We start from the raw sequence: 26,627 nt of genomic DNA on the forward strand, positions 1-26,627 counted from the left end.
GTTCCAATTTGGTGTGTTTAGCTTAAAATATTAGAATAAAATGACCTACCATAAAACTTAAAGCAAGAATAATATTCGTGTTCTCTCATAGATGTTTTACGGTATTTAAATTTTTAAGCAAGTTATGAGTTTGTTAATTATTAATATTTTAAAATCTTTATAATTCGCTTAAAAATTAAAGTATAAAAAAAAAATTGACTATAGAACTCAAATATTATTCTTACCTTTAAGTTTTATAATAGGTCATTTCACTCCAATAAAACTGAAACTAATTAACATATTTTTTGGAATAGTTTGCGTTAGTAAGACAAAAATAACACATGCGGGTACAACGTCTTTTTAATAATTTAATTTCTGTGTTTCAGGAGACCACTCACTTTGCTTTAATACTAATAGTCTTACGGGCCACCAATTTTCATGCTACGCCATTGGATTCATGATAAAATGTATTTATTTAATTATAAGTAGGTACCTATTTATTTTGTCATGTTTATTCATCCAATAGCTACTAACTAGTAAAAATATCCTATTTAGGTCCAAATAGTATGGACTATGGCTGTATGAACTGTGAAAAATAAAACAGAGATATGGGATACAAAATATTACTAAATAGTCTTGAGTCTAAATACTCTAATTTCTAAATACTAAATAGCAATCTGTTACAGCCGCTTATATTATGATACGACTTATCCAACATTGCCGAATGGAGGATTATGAAACAACTTTTGGATTAGGAACTTAATTTTTATGTTATTTGGCTGCACTGTTTTTTATCAAGCTATTTTTTTATTAAAAATTTGATATTCAATAATAATTCATAATTCATATGATAAAAATTAAAATTGTAGATATTAGATAGTAGAATTAAAAATTTAACTGCATTTAACTTTTTGCATTACCTATTGGGCATTGGCAATGGATATTTGCTAATGGCTTATTACTTAGTATTTACTAGTTACTAAAATTTAAAATTTTTTAAGTCTGATAAATTTTTTAAACAATTTCTAATTGATATAGACGACAATATTATTATTTAGTGTTACCAATTAGCAATTACTGTAAATTCATTTTCATGTGTTTATTTAATTTTAAATTTAAGTTTGAAATTCTAAACTGTTATTTATTTTGTTTAATTCTCAACACTCCAGGATTTAATGCACATTAATATTGAATATTTATGATTCAACAGAAGCTTAAATTCATTTATTTTTGACGTATTTTCAATAAGATACCAATAATGTCTCTAGAAACAGTCGAACATGCATTAGCAGAGTTTTATTGCAATCAAAATGCAGAAGTTCATAACATTTTATTGGATTTCCAAAACTCTGTAGATGCCTGGAACCTTGTGTGGAGCATGTTAGATACATCTAAAGTAAGTAGTAACAGTGACTATCAGAAGTGGGAATTTTTACCTGGAGGCCGCTCCTATTGAATACTTATTTAGTGTTTTAACAATATTTGTTTTATATAATATTTATTCAACTGTGATAAATAATTTTGATCTCTTTTTAGCCTCATGAGATACAATTTTTTGGTGCTACTACACTTCACATTAAAATTACAAAACAATGGTTGCAATTGAAAAGAACTGATTATGTGCTTCTTAGAGATAAAATATTGGACACCCTAATTAAATATTACAATTCATCTGGACCAACAAATGTAATCAATAAATTATGTTACTGTGTAAGGACAATACTAAATAGTAAATTCATATTTATAATAATTCTTTACATTTTGTAATTAATATGCTTAATTAATTTAGAAAAAAATGTTTATAAGTTTGTTTTATTCTATTTCTATAATTACTAATTTGCGTAATTAAACATTGTTTATTATAGCTTTGTGCATATGTAGTTCGTACAATACCACATCATTGGCCAGATGCAATTCCACAATTGATGGAAACTTTTAGGAATTCTCTATCTCAATCATCTATAAATGTCAGCGTTATGATTTTAGAAATATTAATGGCTTTACCAGATGAAGTAAGATTTTTATTAATTTATTTACCAAGAATAATTCTTGAATTAAAATAAAAGCAATTAAGTTATGTTTAAAAATATATTTTAGTTTGGTGCAACCAAATTAGTTCATACACAGCGAAATGAAGTAAGGAAGGAATTACAACAATCTTCTCTACAAGGTAATTTCTTGTAATTTTTATTGATATTTAAATATGAATATGTATTATATTATATATTTTATTTATTTCTAATTGTTCACAAATATTTATTTAGTTTTATCTATTGTGGATAGTATTCTTAAAAGCGACAGTTTGGACCCAATTGTAGTACACGCTTTAAAATGTGCTGCAGCTTGGTTGGATATAGGTTTTGATCTCATTAAATGTCATCAACTCACAGATACATTTATATCTGTCATTTTAAACCCTGAAAGAAGTCAAGTGTAAGTTTTTTAATGTATATAAATTAAAGCTATTAATCATATAATTAATTATATAATTTAATTTAATTGATTCGCTTTAGATGTGTTTTATTGGCTATTGATGCTTTGAAATCATTGTGTACACACCCTCGTACATCTGTATGTGTAGCTACTGTGTTTGAAGTTTTAAGTAAAGTGATAGTATTATCTGATAAATTATTTCATTTAGAAATTACAGAAGAGCCAGTAAGTAAATCAATTCATATTTTTTATGCTTATAAGGGAAAAGTAACAATGATTCTTTGTTTACAGAATGTTGTAGTAGATAAACTTTTTGATCTATTTTTGGGTATTGGTGATCAACATTTTCGTCTGTTAGTCCAAGGCCTACTAAATGATAATACCAGAGAGTTATGTACTAAATTTTTTAATTTATATTTAACTTGTACAAATGCACCTGGTTATTATCCTGTAAATGAAAATTATAGTGAGAAAACATTTACATTCTGGTTTTTATTACAAGTAAGTATTTATTTATTTTTTTTTTTTTTTTTGCTTCATTTAATAATTGATTACTATTTATTTTTAATAATTAATCTTTATTTTAGGATGATTTATTATCAAATGATGCTGGTCCAGATAACGCATTGCTTACTATTGTTAAGCCATTATATATATCTTTAACTCAAGTCCTATTAAAAAAAGTTTCATACCCTGAAAATTTAGAATCATGGACTCCAGATGAAAGAGAATTATTTCGATGTTATAGACAAGACATATCTGATACCTTTGTATGCATTTTTATTATATTTTTTTAGTTATTAAACAATTTATTTAATAATAGTACATTTTGTGTGTACATATTTAACTTAAAAGATTAGTGATACTGAAATTTTCTCTATCATGTATTTTTTACTAAATTTAAATTAACTATCAACTTCTGCTCATATATCAGTCATATTTACCTAAATATCATTATTTTTACTTGTCTTACATCACCAGTTACTAGTTTTTGCTTTAACATTAAACCAAATATAATATACACTAAAATATTTTACATTAAATACTATTTCAGACTTACTGTTACTTCATCTTACAATCTGAGATGTTAGATGTCTTGTTAACAATCTACAAACAAGTAACGTGTGACCATGAAACTGCAATTGCACAATGGCAAACTGTAGAGGCATGTTTGTATGCTTTCACTGCAATATCAGAACCTCTTCAAAGCCATAAATCCCATCCTCATATAGAACAATTAATATCTTCTTTAGTTTCATTACCATATGAACAAATAGATCAAAAAGCTTCCATAGCTGCTATGGATACTATTGGTATTCAAAACATTGATATTATTTTATTATTGCAAATGGTGTTTACATAATTAATTTATATTATTTTTAGGAGCATATTATTATTGGATGAAAATGCACCCATCCTATTTAGAATTAATTATACCTCTATTAATGACAGGTCTTCATAATAGTAACATGTTTTCTTCAGCCTCTATTGCTCTTAGAGATATAGCTAAAGAATGCAGAAAATCCATTGCTCCATATAATGATATTATATTAAACACAGCAATAGTAAGAGTTTTATTAATATGAATTTAGTGTTAATCCATTAAAAATTAAAATTGTAAAACATTTTAGATGGTATTAAAGAAAGTAAAGAAACTCAAAGAAGAAATACGTTTAATGAATACTGTTGGAGTTATTTTATCAGTTATATCATATCCAAAAAATAAACCATTTTTGGATACATTCATCAACCCTATTTTGGATACTATAACAAATATATTAACTATTGAGGTTAATTTATATTTTGTATTTCATTATTTGAATAATTTATTTAAATATATTTAATTTTTTATAGGATGATGCTGAATTTACTAAACATAGATCAGAGCTACAAGATAGAATCAAAGTTCTTAATTCATTAGTATCAGCAATTGATATGAAAGCTGTAGTTTACCAAATAATACAAAAAACTTTTCATCTTCTTCAGAAGACAGGAATGAAATATTTCATTTCTTCTCCTGAAGATACATTATATGCTGTAAGTTAATTGTGTTAGTGAAATTTGTGAGTTAATGCATTTAAATATCAAATCCCTTATGTTTGATATATTTTTTTTACATGATAATTTATGTAAATATTATTTTCAATAAGTAAGATTATATATCAGGGGTCGGCAATTAAATTCTATGGAGGTACAGAAAATCAAAAAAAAAATTTCCAGTAAAAACTAAAAACTCAGATATTAGTTAATAATTGTTATATTATCGCAACTATTATTGTAAATAGCAATAAACAATAAAAACCATCGTCATCTCTAAATACATCATAAAATATATATTATGTGTGGAATTATTAAAAAAGTAAATATTTTTTTGTGGTCCAATTATTTTTCCTTCATGGGCCGGATTTAGCCCATGGGCCGCCTATTGCCGACCACTGTTATATATGTTCAATTGTGTATCAATATGTTGTGTGGATTAAATTCCGACGTGAAGTAAACCATATTCTAACCAAAAATGTATTCCCGTCGAATTCATATATTAATAATGTTGAATTCAGTCAACATCGATTGCTGTTATTAATTTACTTCTCTTGTGGGCTGTAGTATAAAAATATCAAGAAATTTAAATTTCATAAAAAAAAAAAAAATTAAAATTAATTTGTATTTTAAATTTTCATCATAATAATTTACGTCTATCACATTATAAATTTACTATTAAGTTTCAATATACCCATAAATAAAGTATAGACAATAATATGATTTTGTATCATTAATCAATAAAAATGATTATAATGTATTGTAAATAAAACTTCATGCTATTTGATGTTCATAGTCTATTTAAACTATAAAAATATTTTCAGGATGTTTGTGAATTGTTAAAAACAATTAATTCCAAACTAGTGCAAGAAAGTGAAAACTGTGTGGAAATTACAACTATGGTTATTGAAATTCTGATGATTGGATTTAGAAAATCTCCACAACCTGCAGGCTTGATACTTTTCAAAGAAGTAATTTAGCTATTAATTGAGTAATAATTTAAATCACTTATGGTGATAATCAATGTTTGTTTTAGGCAGTAATAATGTTTGGACAGTACGATGCAAGTATTCCACTTCTTAAATCTACATATGAAGAAATTTGTATGAGAGTAAAATTTATGATTGAACAATCATCTCCTGCTGATCAATTTAATCTTGGAGATGTAATTGAATCTTATTTATCTCTCCAAGGACATATATTCAGGAAATGGCCATTTATTGCTGTGAATAATCCAAATATAGATTTTATATTTGTTTTTAAATTAGGTAATAATTTAAAAAGCAAAAACTTTAAATTCATTATGGACAAAATTATTTATTTTTTTAGCTTCTGAAGCATTGTGTGCTAACGAGATATTTCTGGCAAAAACAGCAACATTTTTTTTGACTGCATTTATAAATACAAGTAGAGAACATGAAGTTTTATTTAAAGTTATAGAAGATAATGGTCAATTTCTTGTCATAAAAATGATTTGCATTCTTAGTAAGTTATTACACTTATAAATGTTAGTTTAATATTAAATCAATTTTTTACTTACATACAGAAGGCGATGTAGTAAAAAGAAATTTGGATACCATGTGTGAAGTGTTGTATGCACTAAATAAAAATTATGGTGAACATTTAAGTAGGTGGTTTCATGATATAATTACAGTACAAAATATAGTACTACCAAATGTTACAGAACAAATGAAATCTAAATTTTTCAAACGTGTACTTAGGTTAGTTCAACAACTATTTTATGTTTAGTAATAATTAAACATTACACAGTTAGTGTAATATTATTATTAATTTTTTTTTTTTTTTACAGAGAAAGAACTAGCAAAAAAACTTTACAAGTAGTAGTCAAAGAATTTTCATTTATTTGTCGAGGTTTAATTCTAGTAGATCCTACAGAATAATAAATAACTGAATGAATATACAAAATCCATTGAAAGGTAATTTTTATTATTAAAAATACAGCATATATACATCCAAATTATTTAGTATATGTGTCATCATCTGATGATGATATATTAGCTAGATCTTCTATTTCTTCGTGCTCCTTGTCACCTTGTATACCAGCAAAGTTTTCAAGTAATTCTCGTTTTTTATAATCAAGAATTAAATTTTGAATATCTTGATCACTTGGAACAGGTGGTGGATGTATATAACGTGAACTACTAAACATAGTTGAAATGTCTTCATCATCACTATCAACTTCTTCAAAAGCCTGTAATACAATTATTGTAAAATATCAAACTATGCTCAAGCACTGAAATAAATATATTTTTTACCAATTCCGCCTCATCACAAGTTGTTGTCTTTTGTCCCAAAGCTTCTAACACTAAAAAAGTATTAAAAAAAAAAAAATAATCAATGGATTTTAAACTAATAATTTTAAACATACTCTTTTTTTCTTTTTTTCTTTCCATGGTTAATAGAAGACCGTCTTCCTCATCCATGTATCCATAATAATCAGCATCTATATTTTTCATAAGTTCTGCTCTAGTACGACGTGGAGGTGGAGGAGGTTCATGTTCAAATAGTTCTCGAACACCTGGTAAATCTTTAGCAGCTCCAAAATATTTATAACCTCTATTACCGGGTACTTCTCTGCCTTCATGATCAAGCATTCTTGGACCCATTCGTAAGAAATCTGGACCACCAAGTTCACGAATTTGATATTCCCAATGTTTTTTTTCCCGCAATAATTTATTGATTTCATCGTTAAGATCACGTAATCTAAACTCACCCAATCCAGCTAAAATTAAATAAATTTTAAATATATAAAATAGAAATATTAAAAAAATGTATGTACCATTTTGTATTTGTGCAACTTTTTTTGATATTTCTCTTATGATTTGAACTCTCCATTTTTCAGCTGCTTTCAAGTCTGTACATTCAGTAGCCAAGTATGGCCGTCGTTCTTCCTTGCCACCATGTTCCTTCACCTGAGCTGCTCTCCACCGAGCTAATGTAGTCCTATGTATAACAGAAATATAATTAATTAAGGGTATATTATGTAAATATTTATTTTTTTTATTTAGTACAATTCTCTATATTTACATAAAATAGAATAAATAAGTTTTGTAAATCTTTTTTTTTTTTTCATTTAGAGTTTTTACAATTTAAAGCATGTTTTAATAATATTGTTTGTACAATTTAATTAAAATATGTAGCATTTATGACTTTAGTATTCGTTTTATTTAAAAAAAGAAATATCTACTTTAAAAATCTCACATTGCTTTTTCTGCGTTCCTGGCCATGATTGATGTTCGGTTTTTAACGTTCAATAACACATATACATCAAACACGAAACACTAAGTACTTAGCGATATTACAAAATACATTTTGAAAAATTAGAGCACAGTACTCAATTTAAGCCATTACTTTTTATTAGTCGCTTAATAGTTAATATTCTTTATAATAAAAGAAGTAATAATATGTACTGTATAATACACTAGTCCACGATTTTAAAAGATAGAAGTGATAGAACTTTAAACAATTACATTTTATCAGAACTCAGGTTCGGCTCTGTGCACTAAAAACATTGGCGACACTGGACAGGGGAAATCTTCGGAAATTTACGATATAAGCAGTGCCACCACACAATATACGCGGCTTAATTGAACCGAAAGAAGAAAGAACATGTGCATGGTGCTTATTTGTGCAATTGTGTAGATTATTTTGCTGTGCACTGGACTGCAGCTGCAATTGGTCTATGGTACTATAGTTTACCAAATGTAGTAAATTTAAACTATAATAAAAACTAGTTAAGTACATAGCATGTTGTAAAATTGTATTGGCACTCGGAGACCACAGCTGCTGTCTGCTAGAATAAATATTAAATATTTAATAACTAGAAAACAGCTTAAAAATTAATGAGTTAACGACGAAAAACAATTAATATTTTTACAGATTGATTTCGTTTGACTTATGTTCAGAATCGAACGCGTATCCTAATAACCATACAACTATGCAAGAAACCATAACGACACGTAGACAGAATATTATTGTAATGTTTAATTTAAAATTCACGAAACGCAACTAAATAAATATATTATAAATAATTTGCTTAAAAGCGATGAACGCAGCAGAACGAAATTCCTAGAAATCGCTTTCAGTGTCGTGTGGTGAGACGTCTCGTTCCGAGTACGAGTTACGACAGTGGCATGAAATTTTTAGATAATCTATCCCGTGGTAAATAGAAATTCTCAATAGCTGAATAGTTACAAGCTGAGAACAGTGAGAACAGCGTAATCGAGTACTAAGGCATTTTTACTAAAGCCCGACCCCGCGATAATGGCGGCATCAATTAAACGTTCCGCCCGGGTTGTTGTAACACCTACAACGGTGTGTAAGATGTAAGGAAACGTGTACAATGTGTGCTAATGTGCTATACAATTGCACTTGCACATCGAGCCTGAACGTGTTAATTCAAAATCGTACAACTGTACAAGTAACAAGTGCCTTGCAGTGCCCGCCCGCTTTCCAACCCCAATGAGCAAAAGGCAGCTTTGGCAGCTCGACGGCGGACACCGAGACCGGGCCGGCGGCGAGTGCAATGATTATCGACTTTTATTTGCCGGGCGCTTACACGGTTTACTCATCAGTTTGTGGAAGAGTCGAACGGTGTTGCCAACACGACTATTCACTGGCGGGCGATGAATGGGAAACCTTGGTGGGAAGCGCGGCGGTCGCGGGAATCGCTGCCATTGGTCCGCTGCGGCCGGGTATGGAAAACGCGTTCTTTGTCTGGCACTCCGGCCGTATAACGTATTTACGCGCAGCGCTCTTGTCTCCGTCGACAACCGGCCCCCGCTCCCCCGCGCCGCCCACTGCTGTGTACGCGCACACACGAATGATCGTCGTTCCCGGTTGTTCCACACCTAGCGCGCCAATTTTTCGTCGTGTTTATGTTATTTTTGATTTTTTTTTTTCTCTCATTTTCAGTGTTTTCACGTATCACTCGCGCCAGTCGCCACGAACGTCGATAATTACGCGTAAGTCGTTTTGTACTCGTTTCGACGTGAATAATTACCGTATAGGTCCTTCGGTCGATTCAGTAGCAGCGTATACCGCGCAAAATATCGTCGTTGGCGGCGGCTATCTCACATTTTATTTTATTGTTATTGTTATTATAATATTATCAGAATATTACCCCCTAACCAGTATCACCCGCACCGCCGACATCGCAAGACTTAGCTACGACTGCATAGGGAACTGATAGAGAATCATCACGGCGACCAATACAGCGTACCCGGTTTACTACGCACGGACACGTTTACTACGCACAGGTGAGCAAATTTTTGGCGGCAACTTAAACGGCAAGATTCTAGTGATTCTATTTACGCTCTTAGCGTTTCGCCGGTCATTGTTTTTAAAAAAATCTGAATCGTGCCGCCCCGGCAAAAACTATCGTCCGGCGCCGGTTGCCGGGTCCCGCGCTCCACCGGTAGATAAAAATTTTACAAGGTCAATCCTGGGGTCCCGCCATAATGGATCGCGTAAGCTGATGGTGGTTGCCATGGTTACGGCAGCGACGTGTAATTCCATGCATAGTAATAATAATAATAATAATAATATTACTACTACTATTATTGTTATTATTTTTACTATTACTATTATGTTATTCTAATGTACGATAAATAATATTGAACGGTGATAATAATATAGTGAGCTTCGTGTATGCCGTCGTCGTATCACTGGCACGATAATATTGGGATTTTATCGCGTATAACTTCTGTTGTGGATTCGTGCGCTTGGCGTAGTATGCGGTGCTGGTCCTACGGGTCGGTCCGGAAACAAAAGAAAAACACGTGTCCCCTTCCGGACCGGTGTTTGATTTCATCGATCATTTGTTTGCTCCGAAATGGTACACGAGTGATAAGTTTCGGGGTGAATCGTTCTCGCGTGTAGCATTTATTATTATTATTTACTCTGGTCGAAGGTTACGCGGCGTGTACCACACGGCATTATCGGCATAATTCACCGGCCGACGCGAGTGCATTTTCTTCTTTGTTATAGAAAGTCCACCCGACTACATGGTACATGCACTAAATGAATGGTATTTCTGTGTTAGTGCTAGAGCGTGTTTAATCTTCAAGGTCCGTCTCACCCCCTCCCCCTTGTTTCGCTCTGCATCCGTAGTTCCGCTGTCCGCGCGCGGGAACGTTCAACTTTTTCCCTCCAAACTATTTACAAACCGAGTCGAGTCGTCTACGAAATGTGTCTCTTGTTATGATTATTCTACACCCAAGGTTTTCCAATGTTACCCGTCGTCGTTGTTGCGGCGGCGGCACTATCCCGTTTGATGTCATATCGCGTTAATATTTATGATTTAGGTTTTTTCGGCGTATACCGTTCAGAACAATTATTCGAACTATTTCGTCGTCGTCATTATCGCGGCATTCAACAGACGCTACGTATCTATAATACATTGAAAAAAAAAAATGTAATTCTTATTAATTATTTTTATTACGTGTCGTTACAGTAATAATTATTATTTCCAATGTTGCCCTGGCATTACGTACACAACACACGCCACACGTTCGTTTGTTGTACGTGAGCAGCTTTACATAACAGCTCATTCCCCAAATAAAAAGCACTCATTTAACCGTTCATTACACGCGTTATCGGTTTTTTTCTCTAATTATTTGCCGATTGAACTCTGAAATGTTACAGGTTATGTTTGTTTTGAGAACATATTTCGTAGTAAACTGTTATTACTTCGAGTTTATAGATTTATAGTACACTTATTGCGATCGACCGTGTTTTTGGTTTTAATATTTAACGACCAAATCGATAACTAGTTTTCAATTAGAGTATTTATATTTAATACCGATCCAGTTCACGTGAATCGGAATCATTAACGACGTACTTTGGTAATTTCTGATCAATGAATGAATACCGCCAATTTTTTATCATAACGTTTCGTGATAATGACGGCGATAAAATAATTGAATTACTTAAGTGTGCTGCGTAACGTGCATGCTCACTTATGAGAATGCCATGTTGTAATATTTTAAGGAATGAGTCAATCATCAGGTCATTACTTTTGGTATATTGTCCATCAATTGTAGACAATTAAAGATAAATAAGACTGGGTTTATAAATATTATACACTGAGTTCGGTTTAACTTGGTCAATATATAATTATTAATAATAATAATTTCTTGATAAATGATAATACTTCATTTGATATTGATATAAAATTTGTGTAAAATAATAATAGTATAAGGTCATGCCTGCGTAATAAAGCGGCTAAATCTTCTAAATTAGTCGACTGATATTTATTTTGTAACGGATTTATTAGTTTAATACTAGACAAAAAAACTTAAAGAGCATTATGTTTTGGGTCGGTTACTAAAAAAACGAAATAATTAATATTAGTAAAAAAAATGTTCTATTTTAGAAAATCCAACAAAAGTCAATGTAGGTAGGTTAATTTAAGTATAAAAACTTTGTTCTTAAAAATTTTCCGAATTTATCATCATTGTACGATTAAAATTATTCATGATTGAAAGCATAATTTAAAGTACGTTTTTAAAACAAATATAATAACATTTGTCGTTATTTAGTAAGCAAAGGCTTACCGTCCCCCTTTTTCAAATACGAGTGTATTGATTTTTTGTATTAACCTATGGCGCCATCTTCTGGATTCAAACACAACTCGTGAAATAACTGTCAAATACGTTTTTTTTTATAGTCAATTTTTTTTTGAATTTTTCCTACTATGAATCTTAAACATACTGCAAACCTATAATAATTTTCTTTGTTAATTCATTATATAAAAGCAATTTTAATTAATATTTATTTGTATTTTAAATGCTATAATTCATTTAATTTTTTTTTCAGATATATCAATTAAACAAGCAACATGGATCTTGGAACATTAGATAGCCTTACTTTCTATCAAGACTGTATAGACTTTGACATGAAAAGTGACTATGACCGTGTGTTATCAAGTAATAGTTTCAACTATGATGATTCATTGTCATTGAATGATGACAATATGATGTCCATGATGGATCCGCTCAATTCTGGATTATGGCTCAATTCCGATTCTGATTCTCATCATTTAGACTTTATGGAAGGCGATTTAGAATCAGCTATCATGGTTAATCCTAATTCTGTAATACCATCATCTGCTGCAGCTGCAGAAATTAAAATTAAAGATGAGCCAATTGATGTACCAAATTCACCAAAAACATACTTTCCTATTACAATTAAAAAAGAGGAGCTTGACTCAGTAGAACCTCAAGATGTTATGATTAAGTTTCCTGAAATTAATCCAGAAAATATAAATGTAAAATCTGAAAATTTGCCATTAGAAATAACTAAAATGGAAGAACTCAAACCCATACCAAAAGCTATTAGGCTATCTGATTTGTTAAGTCAAACATCAAGTACTGGTCAACAGAAGACAGAATTAATGACTGTACGTGTAACAATGCCATCAGCTTTACCTACCCTAAAGACAACTGTAACATCTAGGACGGTTCCAATTTCTTTTGTCAATAATACTATTTCTGGGCATTACAAAATTGTTAGGCCTAAGCAGCAAATAAAACCAATTCAATCGAGAATCAATGGCAACAAAATTAATGAAAGTATGGGTCTTTATCCAAGACCTACTTATTCCTACTCATGCTTAATTGCTATGGCATTAAAAAACTCAAGTTCTGGATCTTTACCAGTTTCAGAAATTTATAATTTTATGTGGTATGTAGTTGATATACATATTTAAACAACTAATGATATTTTAATATTTTATAATACCTAATTAATGGTTTTTTTTTTTTTTTACAGTAAACATTTTCCGTATTTTAAGACTGCCAGTAGCGGATGGAAAAATTCTGTTCGTCACAACCTTAGTTTGAATAAGTGTTTTGAAAAGATTGAAAAACCAATTGGTAGTACAGGTGCCCCAAGAAAGGGATGTTTATGGACAATGAATCCAAGCAAAATATCAAAAATGGATGATGAGATGCAAAAATGGTCGCGTAAAGATCCCTCTGCAATTAGACGTGCAATGCTCAATCCTGGTAAGTTACAAACAAAATTAAATTCTATAATTTAACTGCTTAATAATTATAAATTGATATCAAGAACATTTGGATTTACTGGAACGTGGCGAGATGAATGAAAGTTATGATCGGCGAGACGGTTGTTTTTTTGATGATGAAGAAGAAGAAGAGGAGGAGGAAGAAATAATAAGTCAAGAAATGACATCGGAAGATGATAGAGTCAGTGATGTTGAAGAGGAATCTGATAATGAATCAAGAATTGATAAAGATGATTCACCATATCAACTAATAACATTTGGCCTGGATGATTTAGCTAACCTTAATGAACTTGGCAATGATGTAAGTTGTTAAAGTTAATAAAAGTTTTTTAATTTAAAATAAATCAAATATATTATTATTTCAGGTTGATGATGAAGAAGAAATTGAAGAGAATTCAAATGATGGCAGCTTTGGCATTGAACCATCAGAGTACAAAACAAACTTTGATGATTTGATATCTGTTCAAGATATGCCTATGACATATGTAGTTCAACCCCCAAATAAGACTGTAATCAACAATAAACGGCCGTTTCAACAACCTTTATTCAAGGGTAGTTATGTATTGACTAAAAATGTTACTTCAAGTGTACCGAGCCCAAAGCGAAAATTCATCAGTAGGCCAGTATCAATATTAAGAAATATTTAATATGAATGTTTGATGTAATACAGGAATAACTTGCAGGCCTTAATTAGTTGCAATATTGGTAAGGTGCATAACTCGTTCTGATGCCCCAATTTTAAACGTGTGAATATAATTTTGGTACCTTTGAGTCTGAATAGTCAAATTATAATGAATTACATATCAAGCAAATTATGTAATATACATTTCTACCATTTTATTTTATTGGGGATATTCATGATTATTGCAAACAATTATAATCATGTATATACTTGTTATTTGTACCTGTTCTACAGATATAAATTTAGACTGTTAATTTTAGTTCCCAATAGTCAATTATTAGCTATATTTTATAAAATATTTGTTTTATTTCATAATATTTTAAGAATAAATTAATAGTTATTTTAACTAATGTACTAATGTGTTTTCAAGGAAGTATAAATATCATGTTCAATTAATATTTATAATTATGATTTCTATTTTGTTATTTTTATCAATTTGTTTTCTTTTAAATTATTAAAACTCATTATTAATTACATAAGTATATATGTATTTGAAGTTAATGATCTTTTTAAAGTTTAAACAAATTGTTAAGACAAAACTAAATTGAAATTTAATATTAATTATAATGAATGATATTGATACTTCCTTAAAACAATTATATTTTTATATTTTTTTGTTTTGTTTAAAATACAGTTTCAATGTAATAATTTTGTGATTAGTATTTTAACTCTGAAATAAAATCCCAGTCAATAAAATTTTATTTCAACTGTGTACTATATGTATCTGTTATGAATTTAATAAATGTTTAATGTTATCAAGATAAGGAAAATACTAATTTGCATTATTATTACTATAAGAATTACAATTTATTATGGTTGATTATTCAGACTCTTCATTTTTTTTTTTTTTTTTTAATGTACTTTTAGTTAATTGATTTTACCATTCAATATATTAACTAAATCTAAAAATAAAGTTTGGGGTTAACAGTTTAGCAAACATACACTTTGATGTTTGTATAGAAATTAACTTACTTAAATAGATATAAAATATTTCAATCCCAATGAGGGGGATTATATTTATTTACAGTGAGATTAAATCTTCCAATATTTGGTACGAATTAGTTAAAGACGTTTGTTATTTTAATTACATTTTTTATATGGGTTTTTAATGTTATTTGTCATTGTCTACCTTCAGTTCTCTATAATACAGATGGGAATTACATTGTAATTCTTTTTATAAAAAAAGATTTTGTCTTAATATTCTATACTGTATTGCATCCTGTTTTATTAAGAAGAACGTGCCTACTATTTTTACTACCAATACATATATTATGTGTTTTTCTATCAATATATAATTTTTTATATCTTTTTTAAAAAAAATTACCATAATATTTGGTAAGCTAACTAAGGATTAAGTTAACCATAGAAGACATTTTCTATAGAAAATTAAATTATACAACATAAAATGTCAATACATTAAGCATTATAGTTAATTAAAATATATTCATAAGTAATTAGGTTTAATGAAGTAGTGTTTTTGAGTGTCAGGATTATTGTAGTATTGTACATATAATATATGAAAAGTCTGCAGCCATCGGTCAGGTATGTACCAGAGTTCAAATTGCATTTATATTGTTTAATTTATTTATGAATATACTATATAGTATATTTACATATATATATATTTGTACTTTTTCCTGCTTAATATTTCATCTGTCCGATGTGTCAATTCTAATTAAAATAAATGTCTTAAATTTTAAATGGTATTGTATTTTATTTTATTATGTATATTATTTATATAATAATTTTTGAACATCCTACATCTAATTAATAATTATTAATTCATATTCATTGTACATATGGTATACTCTGTTTATAAACATGATCAATGTCACTTTTTAAAATATTTTAAATACTTGGTCCTGTCAAATGAATCTTCCAATTCATCTACTATTTTAACCTTTTGTTTGGGCTTTCTTGCTTCCATTCTGCGTTTACGTTCTTCTTCACTTATTGAGTTCATATCTAAAGGTAACTAAAATCAAAAAGTTATATTAATTATTTAATATACATATTTAAACAATAAAACACTTACTTTAATTATCATACGAGGATCATTGAATCTAATGGTAAAACTTGAACCATCTGGTTGAACTACTTTGGTAAGGTAGTGTTGTGGATAAATGTTTCTATGAATTTTTGTAATAGCAGCTGATTTACTACTAAAAAAGCGACTAAATCTATAGAAAAAAATAATTCAAAAGATTAATATATATTTGATAAAATTAATAAGAATCAAGTGATGGTTGATTTTTTTAATTGTACAAATTATACATAACATGAGTATACTAATGGATTGCTATCAATTTTTAACGACTACAGTCATTAAAAATGTACTGCATCTATCATAAATAAATAATAATGCACCCTTTAAAATATTCTTAATATTAATTATAATATTACCTAAATCTAATTATTTTCTCATAGTGGACAAAGTAATTATATTAATAGAAGTCGCAGGCAAATTTTCAATCATTTTTGCTCAACGATTGCGGACATCGGGCAATTTGTGTTTGATATCGACGATTACCAATATTGCTTATATACCTAGCGCTACTCTATTAATGACAATTTATCAGCGATTATGATAATACTGATGCTTTTGATTCAAAAATTATTTTTATAAAATACTAGTCAAATGTAAAACTCAAACAATTACTTTTTTGCAAGACACAAATATTTTTAAATCCACCATTTTTTTTTTTTTTTAACTTTTGTCCCAAGTTCTGAAAAAGTTATTAGGTAGGTAATGAAAATATTTGTGTACCCAACTCTTTTCTTTTTTTTTTTTTTTAAAGTAAATTTTACAATCTATACCACTTGGGCACAATAAGTACTTAGATGTGATACAAATTAGTTATATAAAAATGTACCCAGCTAGTGGCCGGCTCAAACTTTTTATTTATAATCGCAGTTAATACGAAATTGTTACGTTAAACTAGGCTGAACGATGTGTTTACAATTAGTATGTTGTATGTAGTCCTAAATTAATTTGAATTTTCGGGCTTATTTTTTTCTCTCTTAGTAATTAAGCCTACTTAGAAAATATTTCCATGGACATTCACCAAATTAAAACCTTCCTTGACAATTTTTGATTTACCAATTTACTTGGTACTTATATTTAGGAAACATAGGTACTTTCTTATTGATTTTTAAACTACACTGACACACCACACGTGCTAAGTTTTCTTTAACATAGACCGATTAAAAAATAATACAATAATTACTAATTATTACCGAATATTGAATAACTATGCTGGTTTTTGATTAATGTTATAGTTATCTTTCGAACATAATAGTTATGATAACAGCGATACTACCAAGGTTGTCGAATTAAATTTAAAAATAAATTCATTTTTAAATATTATACCCATTATGGTCTACGAATATGACACATCTGATATTATGTGACCTGCATAATCTATTTTTAAATTTATTATTTTCAAAAACTGTTTTTTTAACAATGCACGTATGATATGAATTATGGATCATTTTTCGAAAATATTAAATAAAAATTTTCTATTTTCCTCAAATACGAATGATGTATTTTAAAAAGCACTACAACAATTACCGTCCTTAGGCATCTGCCAGCTCAACCACTTCTATTACCTATTGGGAAATCTACTTATATAATACCACGACAATACTAAAATATTTTTAAACTATTTGAAAAGCTACTGATAACTTCATAGATGATAGATTTTCACTAAAGTTGGAAAAATATAACTTATTATTCTAAGTAAATATACCTTCAAAGTTCTAAAGCAGTGAAGTTCCAATTTATATTACATAATAACAAGCATTACAAGATAGAAGGTTGAAGGACTATGCCCTACAACTTTGGATTACGGACAAATAATTTAAATAATTATAATTTACAATTTGTTTATTTCTGATGTTATACAAAAATGCAACGCTCAATCATTTTTTATTTCAACGTCTTCTAAACTTACATAAAAACATGCATCTCATCACTGCATATAAATTGTATTATAAACCAAGCATAAGAATACAATAACAATAAATGATAATAAAAATATTTTAATAATTTTAACAAATTCTGAATTAAATAATAATCGAAAATCTCATAAACCAGAAATTTCTATTTTATGACTATGAGGTTTATTTACCAATAAATATTTAAATATTGTATAAAATCATATAATTAATAATAAATAGTAATGATAAACATTATAAACATAAATACATTTCAGTATAATACTTAAGTATTAATGTTTAATTTAATGTTCTTAAAGATCATATTTTAAAATTATTGAGATATTTTGTACTACTAAAGGAGTGAACTGCAGTGATACAAACTTATGTTTTTCAAATGAAAACCTCTCTTACTGTAAATTATTTTATAAATATTTTTTTAGAAATATTAATGTAACTATGTTAAAATTTGAGCAAGTAGTTTTCTAGTTCTTAAAATATTTTAAATGTTTAAATTAAGAATAGAAGCCCTTAAAACGATTTTCCTAAAACAAAAAATGTCTGTAAAATTGGTTTTAGTACTAGTATTTATTATACTTGAACCATCTTTATTAAATAAAAATTATTATATTTCCCGTAGAGCTTTCTAACTCATTTTTGTGGTTTAATATCCCTCGGTGTATAAAATTAAATAACTCAGAAAATCCTCATTGAGATATTGATTTTGATAGGTATTTAACATTATTCAAAAAATTTAAGAGCTAAAAAACTGTATTATTTAAAACAGAAGTTTGTATCCATACAAAACACCCCTGAAGAAGTACAAAAATATATTGAAAACTTTAAATTAAGTATATTTAAACTTCCAAGTCAGATTTTTAATAATTATGTTTTTCAAGAAAAAAAGGGTGCATGAGCATGCTTGATGAATCACTTTTTAATTAATTTATAACTAAGATTTGTTTAATACTAATGTACAGATTTTCATGGCGATGGTTGATGTATTTGGATATTTGGATAAATACGTTAAAAAAAAAAATTGAAATTTATTTATTGTTCTATTACATTTCTGTTCATACTTTAACTAATTCAATTATAAAGTTTATTCTAAAATATTTAATATGTTAAAACTGAAAAGACTATTCAATAGAAATTTAAATCCAACTTGTTCTAGACAAGTAATATATTAACTTATATGTTTACCTGACAATATTGACCATATTTTTTTAATCTACTGCACTGGTATCCAGCAATGAATCCTTCAAATGTAAGAGTTTTTTTGGAATTTAAAAAAAAAAAATAATTATCAGGAACAATTTTTAAATTTTAATATTTTATTGAAGTCTTGACAAAAATGGAGTGATAAGAATGATTAAAATGATAAGAATCAGATAAATGAAATCAAAAAAGTACTACCAACTCTTAACTTTTGAATTATGATATAAAAAAATGGAGGTGTCGTCCAACGTCCAGTCGATGATACTCCAATTTTAATTCCACCGAGTGCTAAAAAACAAGAATAAAATAATACCGAAAATAGAAAATAGTAATTGGAAGACGGAGTGTTTCAAATTCAAAAAAACTAACTCAGAAAAGTAATAAGAACATTTTTACTTTACTGGACACCCTTTTTTTTTTTTTAATTTAAATTTTTGATTTGTTTTTTTTTTTTTTGTAAATTTTTATTTACGAAAGTACTTATCCTATAGTTGCTTGATTTTTTCCCTTTCTTACCACCAACTTTTTCTCTGCATGACTGCATATCCATTTATGGTTGTCAATTGTTGACTGATCTTTTACAAGTTTCATAAAATATCCACGAGGACATTTTTGATTAGTTGGCAATATACCAAATTGTTGTAATTTGGTAATTAAACCTAAACCCGTCATTCTGATCTGACCACTCTTTTAAATCAAAGAGATTTACATGCTTTTCCATCACCATGGTTAACGTTATTAATTATAAGTTGTCGTGTACGTAGAGAAAAACGAAATGATCAATAATATTAAGCACGCGATAAAAACTTACAGAAATTGACATTTTATGTTATCGAAAATCTATTATCGTGTTAAAATTACCTAATCTTTAATTGAAAGATATTTAAATGGAACTGTAAACCTAATAAAATGTGTTATTTATATATGTATTTTTGTTTTTAATGTTTTTATCCAAACTATTTAGAGACAGTTATCGACCTGAGTGAGTGACCCTGCTAGAAGACTCGGTGCAACAAAAAATGCAATTTTTTTAACCTTGTGACTTCAGACTTACTTAAGGTGATGTTGCATAGCAAATCGAGGGATATTTTCGTTTTTAATTGTCCGTGAGAGCGGACTATAGATATTATCTCACAAATTTAGATGGAATTTGAAGAAAATTTTATAATTTGCATACAACTACGGCAATAAGCAAATTTGATATAAATTTAAAGTACAAGATTAAAATGACACGAACATCGTGGTGAAGAATACATTTATTGGTAACAACTTTAATTAATTTAATAAATCTCTACAGTCTACACCATTCACCATTTGGTAAACAGACATTTCGCCCTCGCCATTTCGTCCTTAGCAATTATTAAGGTAGGACGTTTCGTCTCGGAGAGCTATTGTTATAGGACTTTGGTTCTGGTCTCTGGTATTCTTAGATAATAGGACATTCGGTTTTCAGGTTTTTTTAAATCATTATTAATTATTAATTACTTCAAAGTTCGTTATTTTACTAACGATTATAATACATTTATTTTTAATGAACAATTCTGTATAATATCTAATATAGTATATAGCCTATAGCAGGAGCCCTATAGTAACTTTGAGTTGCCCATCCCTGGCCTATAGGTAAGTAGTAAAGATTTTACGTGCACTATAGAGCCAAACAGATTTGCGAGCTGAAATTTTGAATTTATATCAATACCTGAAATGATGTGGTTTTCTTATAGATATAAAAAATTTAGTATATCAAAATTCAGTTAACCTAAAATAAATATATAATTTATCTTAATATTATAATTTATAGTATTTAATTATTTTATTTATTCATTTTATGTTAACTATTGATTTAATATAATTGTGATTTATTTAAATCTTAAATTTTGACTATTTGATTATATTGTATGAATATTGATTATATATTTGTATATTTTGTAGTATTTTCATTTTAACATCAAATATAATTATTTAGATTATCTAAGTATACGGGGGATCAAACGTGAAACGTCCTATGGTTAATAACTCTCCGAGACGAAACGTCTGTGGACTGGTTTTTTTGATGGGGACGAAACAGCAGGGACAAAACGTCCGCGATTCTCGCCATTTACGCTTCAATCTGCGTGGCGAGTTTTTCTGAAAGATAACAGCTAGTTGACATATGGAATAAGACGGTGCATTCGAATTGCGTCCAGTGTCCACGCGTTTTTCAGCCACTAATAATAATGTTTGGTGATAAACTCGTAGATATAATCTCAATTATCGCTATCTTATCTGTAAATACCACCTTGCTATTTATTTGTTCGCGTTAACATCACTACATCAGTCACATTTCAACATTCCATATCAAATCATCATATTTTTATTTATATTTATTTAATTTTGCAATGGAAAATCTTGAAATAGTGAAAATGTTCAGTGAAAAAAATAAACTATTATATTGCTGTTTATACACCATTTATACAAATGACAGTCTTCAGTCTGTAAAATTGGAAAGGAAAATATGTATATTATTAGCCAATTAATCAATTATTAATCGGGACGCAACTCGGATATCGCGATTTATATTTTTGTATTTTAGAACGCAATTCATATGCAGCCGAATTAAAGTGTAAAAAGTGTAATGCTTTGCGTGCTTAAATTTTGGTGGAAATGTTTCCATATTGTATTGGTTAGTTCGGTGTTCGGTTTTTGTACTTAATATTATGTCATTATGTAAGAAAAAATTTGAAATATACTATAAGGTGTGCGTTAAGAGACTCAACGTAGTTGATTGAAATGTATGAATGTTCAATAATTTGGTAAAACCCCAAATTGCGATTTCATAAGACCAAACTAGTCTAATGACTGATTTATATATAATAAGTTTGTGTAGATATTGTATTTTGAATTAAAGGAGAGGACAACGGAGATAAATTATATTGTATTACTTTCCACATTATATATTTGCATTAAACATAATCTACCTAAATTTTCATTCCTTGACATAGTTTTTTTTTAAATTTATTCTTGGCTTAAAAAAAAAATTAAATTTTTATCGCAACAGAAAATTTATGTATATATATACATGTATATATTAATTAGTTTTTATTACACAATTTTTATTGCCTATAACAAGTATAACAATATAAACCAATCTAACTTAACAAAAACATTTATTTGTTATGATCAATAAAATAACAGATTGATATTAATATTATTTTAGATATTGTATAACATGTATGAAATACACAATGAAATAATATAATTTACAAATTATATCATACCTATGCTATGCCTTTAACAATTATTTGAAATTATTATATTTGTATATTATTGTCGTGGCCCAGGGGCGGAGTGGAAACCAAATCAGACCTGGAGATTGAAATTTAACCAGGCCAGGCAGGCCACCCACCTTTAACCAATTACATCACCAAACATTTTTTTTCATTTTTAGAACCTACAAAAATATATTATGTACAAAAGCATTTCATTAATAAATAATAATTGATTATAATACAAATACGAAATAGATATATTATAAAATATATATATATTAAATATATATCAAAATATAAATTATATTTTATTGCTTTTTTTAGTATTACAAATGTATTATATTCATACATCTATGGTGATTAGGAAAATAACTAAACCAATTAATAGAATTGCCTGACATTTCTTTTTAATAAAACAATGGTATTCAATGACTTCAATGTAAAGAATCTTATTAACAAATAAAGTATTATTAGGCTGAATTTAGCTGAAATAAAAACAATCAATTACGTTATTTGCGGGAAACTACCAGTTATACCATACGTGTTTTCAAATATCAGTCATTAAGTTAACATTTATATAATAAAACAGTTTTACAAAAGTATTCATTGATTGAATTTACAAAACAATTGTTCTTTAATATTCTTTCTAAAATAATAAAGATATGGATTAAAAGTTAAAACCACAATTTTGTTAAACCATTTACCTTATTTGCTTTTCGACTTAATATATATATATATATATATTGTAAAATAGTAAATATCATTAAGCCCGTTTATAAGTGCACAGACACAGACTGCATTAAAATATGTCATCGTAAATTCCACAAGCAATTTTTACTCACGAAAGAGGAAATACGTAAATCTGAAGAATTAAAACCGACAAACGATAGGACAGTCACACAAATAGAATCGAATAGAGAAACTCTAAAAAATCTCACCCTGGAACAAGTTCAAAATATTTGACATCAATTTCAAATATTACAGAAACAGAACTCGATAACTGTTCAATCGTACTAGAAGAAATAATATAAAAAATAGAACCAGACAAAACAGTTCTTAGCCAGGAAAATCCTGCTCTGAAACATATTAAAACTATGTATTAGAACTCAACCTTCATGCAAATGAAATGGAGATTATGGATGAAGCGGAATCAAATGAAGCAGTTCTGGAGAAAAATAATTTAATACCAGAACCAAAATTAGGCTAACCTAATAAAATAATAAGTGTTTCTATAAAATCAAGATAATTGATAAGAATAATTCTTATAATAATTAGTATAGAGCACAAAAATCAGTGCACTTTTGTGTGAATAATAATAGATAATCCATGTTTTCTAAATTAATGGTCATGTTTATTTGCGCATTATAATTGTTTATTGCACTTCAATATAAATAATTTACATATATATTATATTAAATAGGTACTGTTTTATATTTTAAGTCTAAATTTTACTTTTTATTTTTTTTGTTATTAAAAACTTAAATTCAGAAAATACTAATTTATTTTAATCATATAATTTGTGATATTTAGTAGGAATTATTGTTTAAAAATCAAGCCTATGACGTATTCACAATCATAGTCGTATATTTTGTTAATCACAATATATATATAATATTAAAACCCACCTGAATAACTATTTATAGATTGTGTGGTTTAGTGGGTTATTGTTATAATATTATTAATGTTATAATAAGCCAATGTAATTACGTAAAAAATCGAGTTATCGGGTATTTTACTATTTATTGTTCAGACCACGAACTAAAATATTTTAATTCGTGGTTCACACCATGACAAATGGTTTATAATTTATAGTTCACACTATAAATTTGTTTTCATTATTTCTATAGTTAACTTAAAAAAAAAAAAAAAATATTAATCATTTTCATCACACCAGGACCAGACCATTTATTATATAAACAAGCCAGGGCACTAGCCACTAGGCCATCCGGAATTGTCCCGGTTGCCCGTTGGGCCACTCCGTCTCTAAGGTCTCAATGTCGTCGATTGTATACACGATAAACTTTATATCTCGGATGTGAACAGAAATCACTTATACTATGGGCAACATAACATCAAACATGTGCCTAACAAATTGTTTGGTCCAGTACTACAATGATTTACGTTTTCGATTATGAGTTACAGACGTCACTTCAGGCATCTTTCCTAGTGGACTAGCTGAATTATCAGTATCGACCTCAATTTCTGCCTGTTGTTTTAAACGGGCTTGAATTATCGAAGTGAACAAAGTTTCGCTACATGATTTAAAACCATAATTGCTGCATTAGACATCGAAAGGTAACATCTTTTCAAAGGAACTGTCAACTGGGTAAACATAGTTTGCCAAAACTAGTCCAATTAAGAATCTTAAATTCTTAAGCCACTTTGGGTAATGAGTATAATGTCTTGATTTCAGTCGCAGTCATAAGTCATAACTGAAATACTAGTCAATAGTCATACAGTTTAAAACAATCTTCAGTAAGTTAACGTGTGATATAATTAAATTATTTATAATATGAATTTTTTAGTATAATCGTATGCTATTAGACGATTTAGACGTAGAAACATTAAATAACTTTGACTACAATGAACTATTTGGTACCTATAACAATCGTGAAATAATTGTGTAACAAAAAGTAATTAATATTTAGTGATAACAATTTTATTATTTTTAAGCCAAGAATAAAATTAAATTAAAAAAAACTGTGCCAAAAAAAATGAAAATTTAGATAGATTGTTTAATGAAAATATGTAATGCGTGTAAAGTAAATAAAGCAAATTTATTTTAGGTATTAAAAATTTTAATAGAATTGAATAATTTTACCTACCTATACGATATAACTGGTAACCTAACCTAACTTAGTTTATAATACATACATAAAATAATAAAATGTATAGAAAAATAATATTAAAAATAGAAGGAAAGTAAGTAACTTCTCTATTGTACATTAGGAATTAATAGTCTTATTTTATTATTGAGGAATATGTCACTGTAATGTATGTATTCAATTTTAAATTTAATGATAAATCAGTATAATTCAAAAAAATTATTCTAAACGAAGATTGTGGTTTATCATCATTTTAAATTTCTATGATTTTATTTTATGAAATTATATAACTAATAACTATTAAAGTAATTTATTTTGCTCTTGGGAATTTCGTATAGCTACCTATTCAATTTTAAGCGAACTTTCGCTGCAAATTATAGTTGCATCCGCGGGCAAACTATTTGCCTAGTGCGAAGGGCCTTTAATGTATTTGATTGAATCACGTATTCACATTGATTTTGACTACACTTAGTAAATTTATAAGTTTGCACTCTTCAGGATGGGCTATAAGAAAGCTATCACCATTCTCCCATTTTTTTGGTATACCTTATACTTACATAAATTAATTATTTAAAAGTCTAAATTTTAAATTAATAATAATAATACAATATAAGTGATATAATTAGCTTATTAAAAGATAACAATATAAGTTATAACTATAACCAATAACGAAACAACATTCAATTGTACTCAGTAAACTTTTTATTGTTTAAAAATATTTAAAACTTATTTTACTCAAAGCAAAACTTTTTCCTAGACTTTTTCTAATATCAAATTCAATTAGAATGAATTAGATAATATTGTAAATCTAGATAGATTTCTGTTCAATGAATAATTCCGTATAACATCCGCTTAACGTTAGCTGTCAATGTAGACACGCAATTTATGTAAGCACAACATTTTACTACGTATTAAAACGTTTACTTTTTATCGAGGTACCCATTATATAATAGTTGGATAATGGATAATGTATAAAGTATAATTAAAATTCCAAGAAGATATGAAAATAACATTTCTAATTCCCAGAAGAACAAAATGTATTAAATGTATTGACAAAATTATGTAATAACACAGATTTAAATTATTAACTTTTGGATTAGGGTTATGAATTTTAATAATTTTATAATCAAAATATAAAATATGTATTATCATAAGTAATTTTTGTATTTAAGTATCAACCTATTATTACTTGCTGCATAGTAAATTTAGGATAAAATCTTATT

At 28.1% G+C, this 26,627-nt stretch overlaps 4 protein-coding genes across 4 annotated transcripts; 2 read left to right on the plus strand and 2 right to left on the minus strand.

Moving 5' to 3' along the window:
- The first annotated feature begins 1,016 nt into the window (after positions 1-1,016).
- Positions 1,017-7,400, plus strand: LOC112596089 (importin-13). The gene is made up of 18 exons (XM_025341580.1): positions 1,017-1,375; positions 1,516-1,689; positions 1,845-1,991; positions 2,077-2,149; positions 2,244-2,412; positions 2,493-2,637; positions 2,704-2,913; positions 3,000-3,182; positions 3,467-3,725; positions 3,796-3,977; positions 4,044-4,202; positions 4,267-4,449; positions 5,274-5,420; positions 5,486-5,717; positions 5,779-5,934; positions 5,996-6,170; positions 6,260-6,386; positions 7,313-7,400. The coding sequence occupies exons 1-17, from the start codon at positions 1,238-1,240 to the stop codon at positions 6,348-6,350; spliced, it is 2,823 nt and encodes a 940-aa protein (XP_025197365.1). The 5' UTR covers positions 1,017-1,237; the 3' UTR covers positions 6,351-6,386; positions 7,313-7,400.
- Positions 6,376-7,920, minus strand: LOC112596091 (pre-mRNA-splicing factor ISY1 homolog). Its single transcript, XM_025341584.1, has 5 exons — positions 7,672-7,920; positions 7,250-7,413; positions 6,839-7,192; positions 6,726-6,775; positions 6,376-6,661 (listed from the first exon to the last, which is right to left on the minus strand). The coding sequence occupies exons 1-5, from the start codon at positions 7,695-7,697 to the stop codon at positions 6,428-6,430; spliced, it is 828 nt and encodes a 275-aa protein (XP_025197369.1). The 5' UTR covers positions 7,698-7,920; the 3' UTR covers positions 6,376-6,427.
- Positions 7,921-9,198: 1,278 nt separating this feature from the next.
- Positions 9,199-14,381, plus strand: LOC112596090. The gene is made up of 5 exons (XM_025341581.1): positions 9,199-9,728; positions 12,289-13,155; positions 13,243-13,478; positions 13,543-13,799; positions 13,864-14,381. Exons 2-5 carry the CDS (start codon positions 12,311-12,313, stop codon positions 14,143-14,145), a joined length of 1,620 nt encoding a protein of 539 aa, XP_025197366.1. The 5' UTR covers positions 9,199-9,728; positions 12,289-12,310; the 3' UTR covers positions 14,146-14,381.
- A 1,516-nt stretch (positions 14,382-15,897) lies between these two features.
- LOC112595921 (39S ribosomal protein L55, mitochondrial) lies at positions 15,898-19,476 on the minus strand. Its single transcript, XM_025341318.1, has 3 exons — positions 19,320-19,476; positions 16,216-16,360; positions 15,898-16,155 (listed from the first exon to the last, which is right to left on the minus strand). The coding sequence occupies exons 1-3, from the start codon at positions 19,334-19,336 to the stop codon at positions 16,012-16,014; spliced, it is 306 nt and encodes a 101-aa protein (XP_025197103.1). The 5' UTR covers positions 19,337-19,476; the 3' UTR covers positions 15,898-16,011.
- Between the last annotated feature and the right edge of the window lie 7,151 nt (positions 19,477-26,627).

The sequence above is a fragment of the Melanaphis sacchari genome, unplaced genomic scaffold (assembly GCF_002803265.2).
Source record: "Melanaphis sacchari strain LSU unplaced genomic scaffold, SCAv2.0 Contig2_pilon_pilon, whole genome shotgun sequence".
In the NCBI taxonomy this organism is placed as follows: domain Eukaryota; kingdom Metazoa; phylum Arthropoda; class Insecta; order Hemiptera; family Aphididae; genus Melanaphis; species Melanaphis sacchari.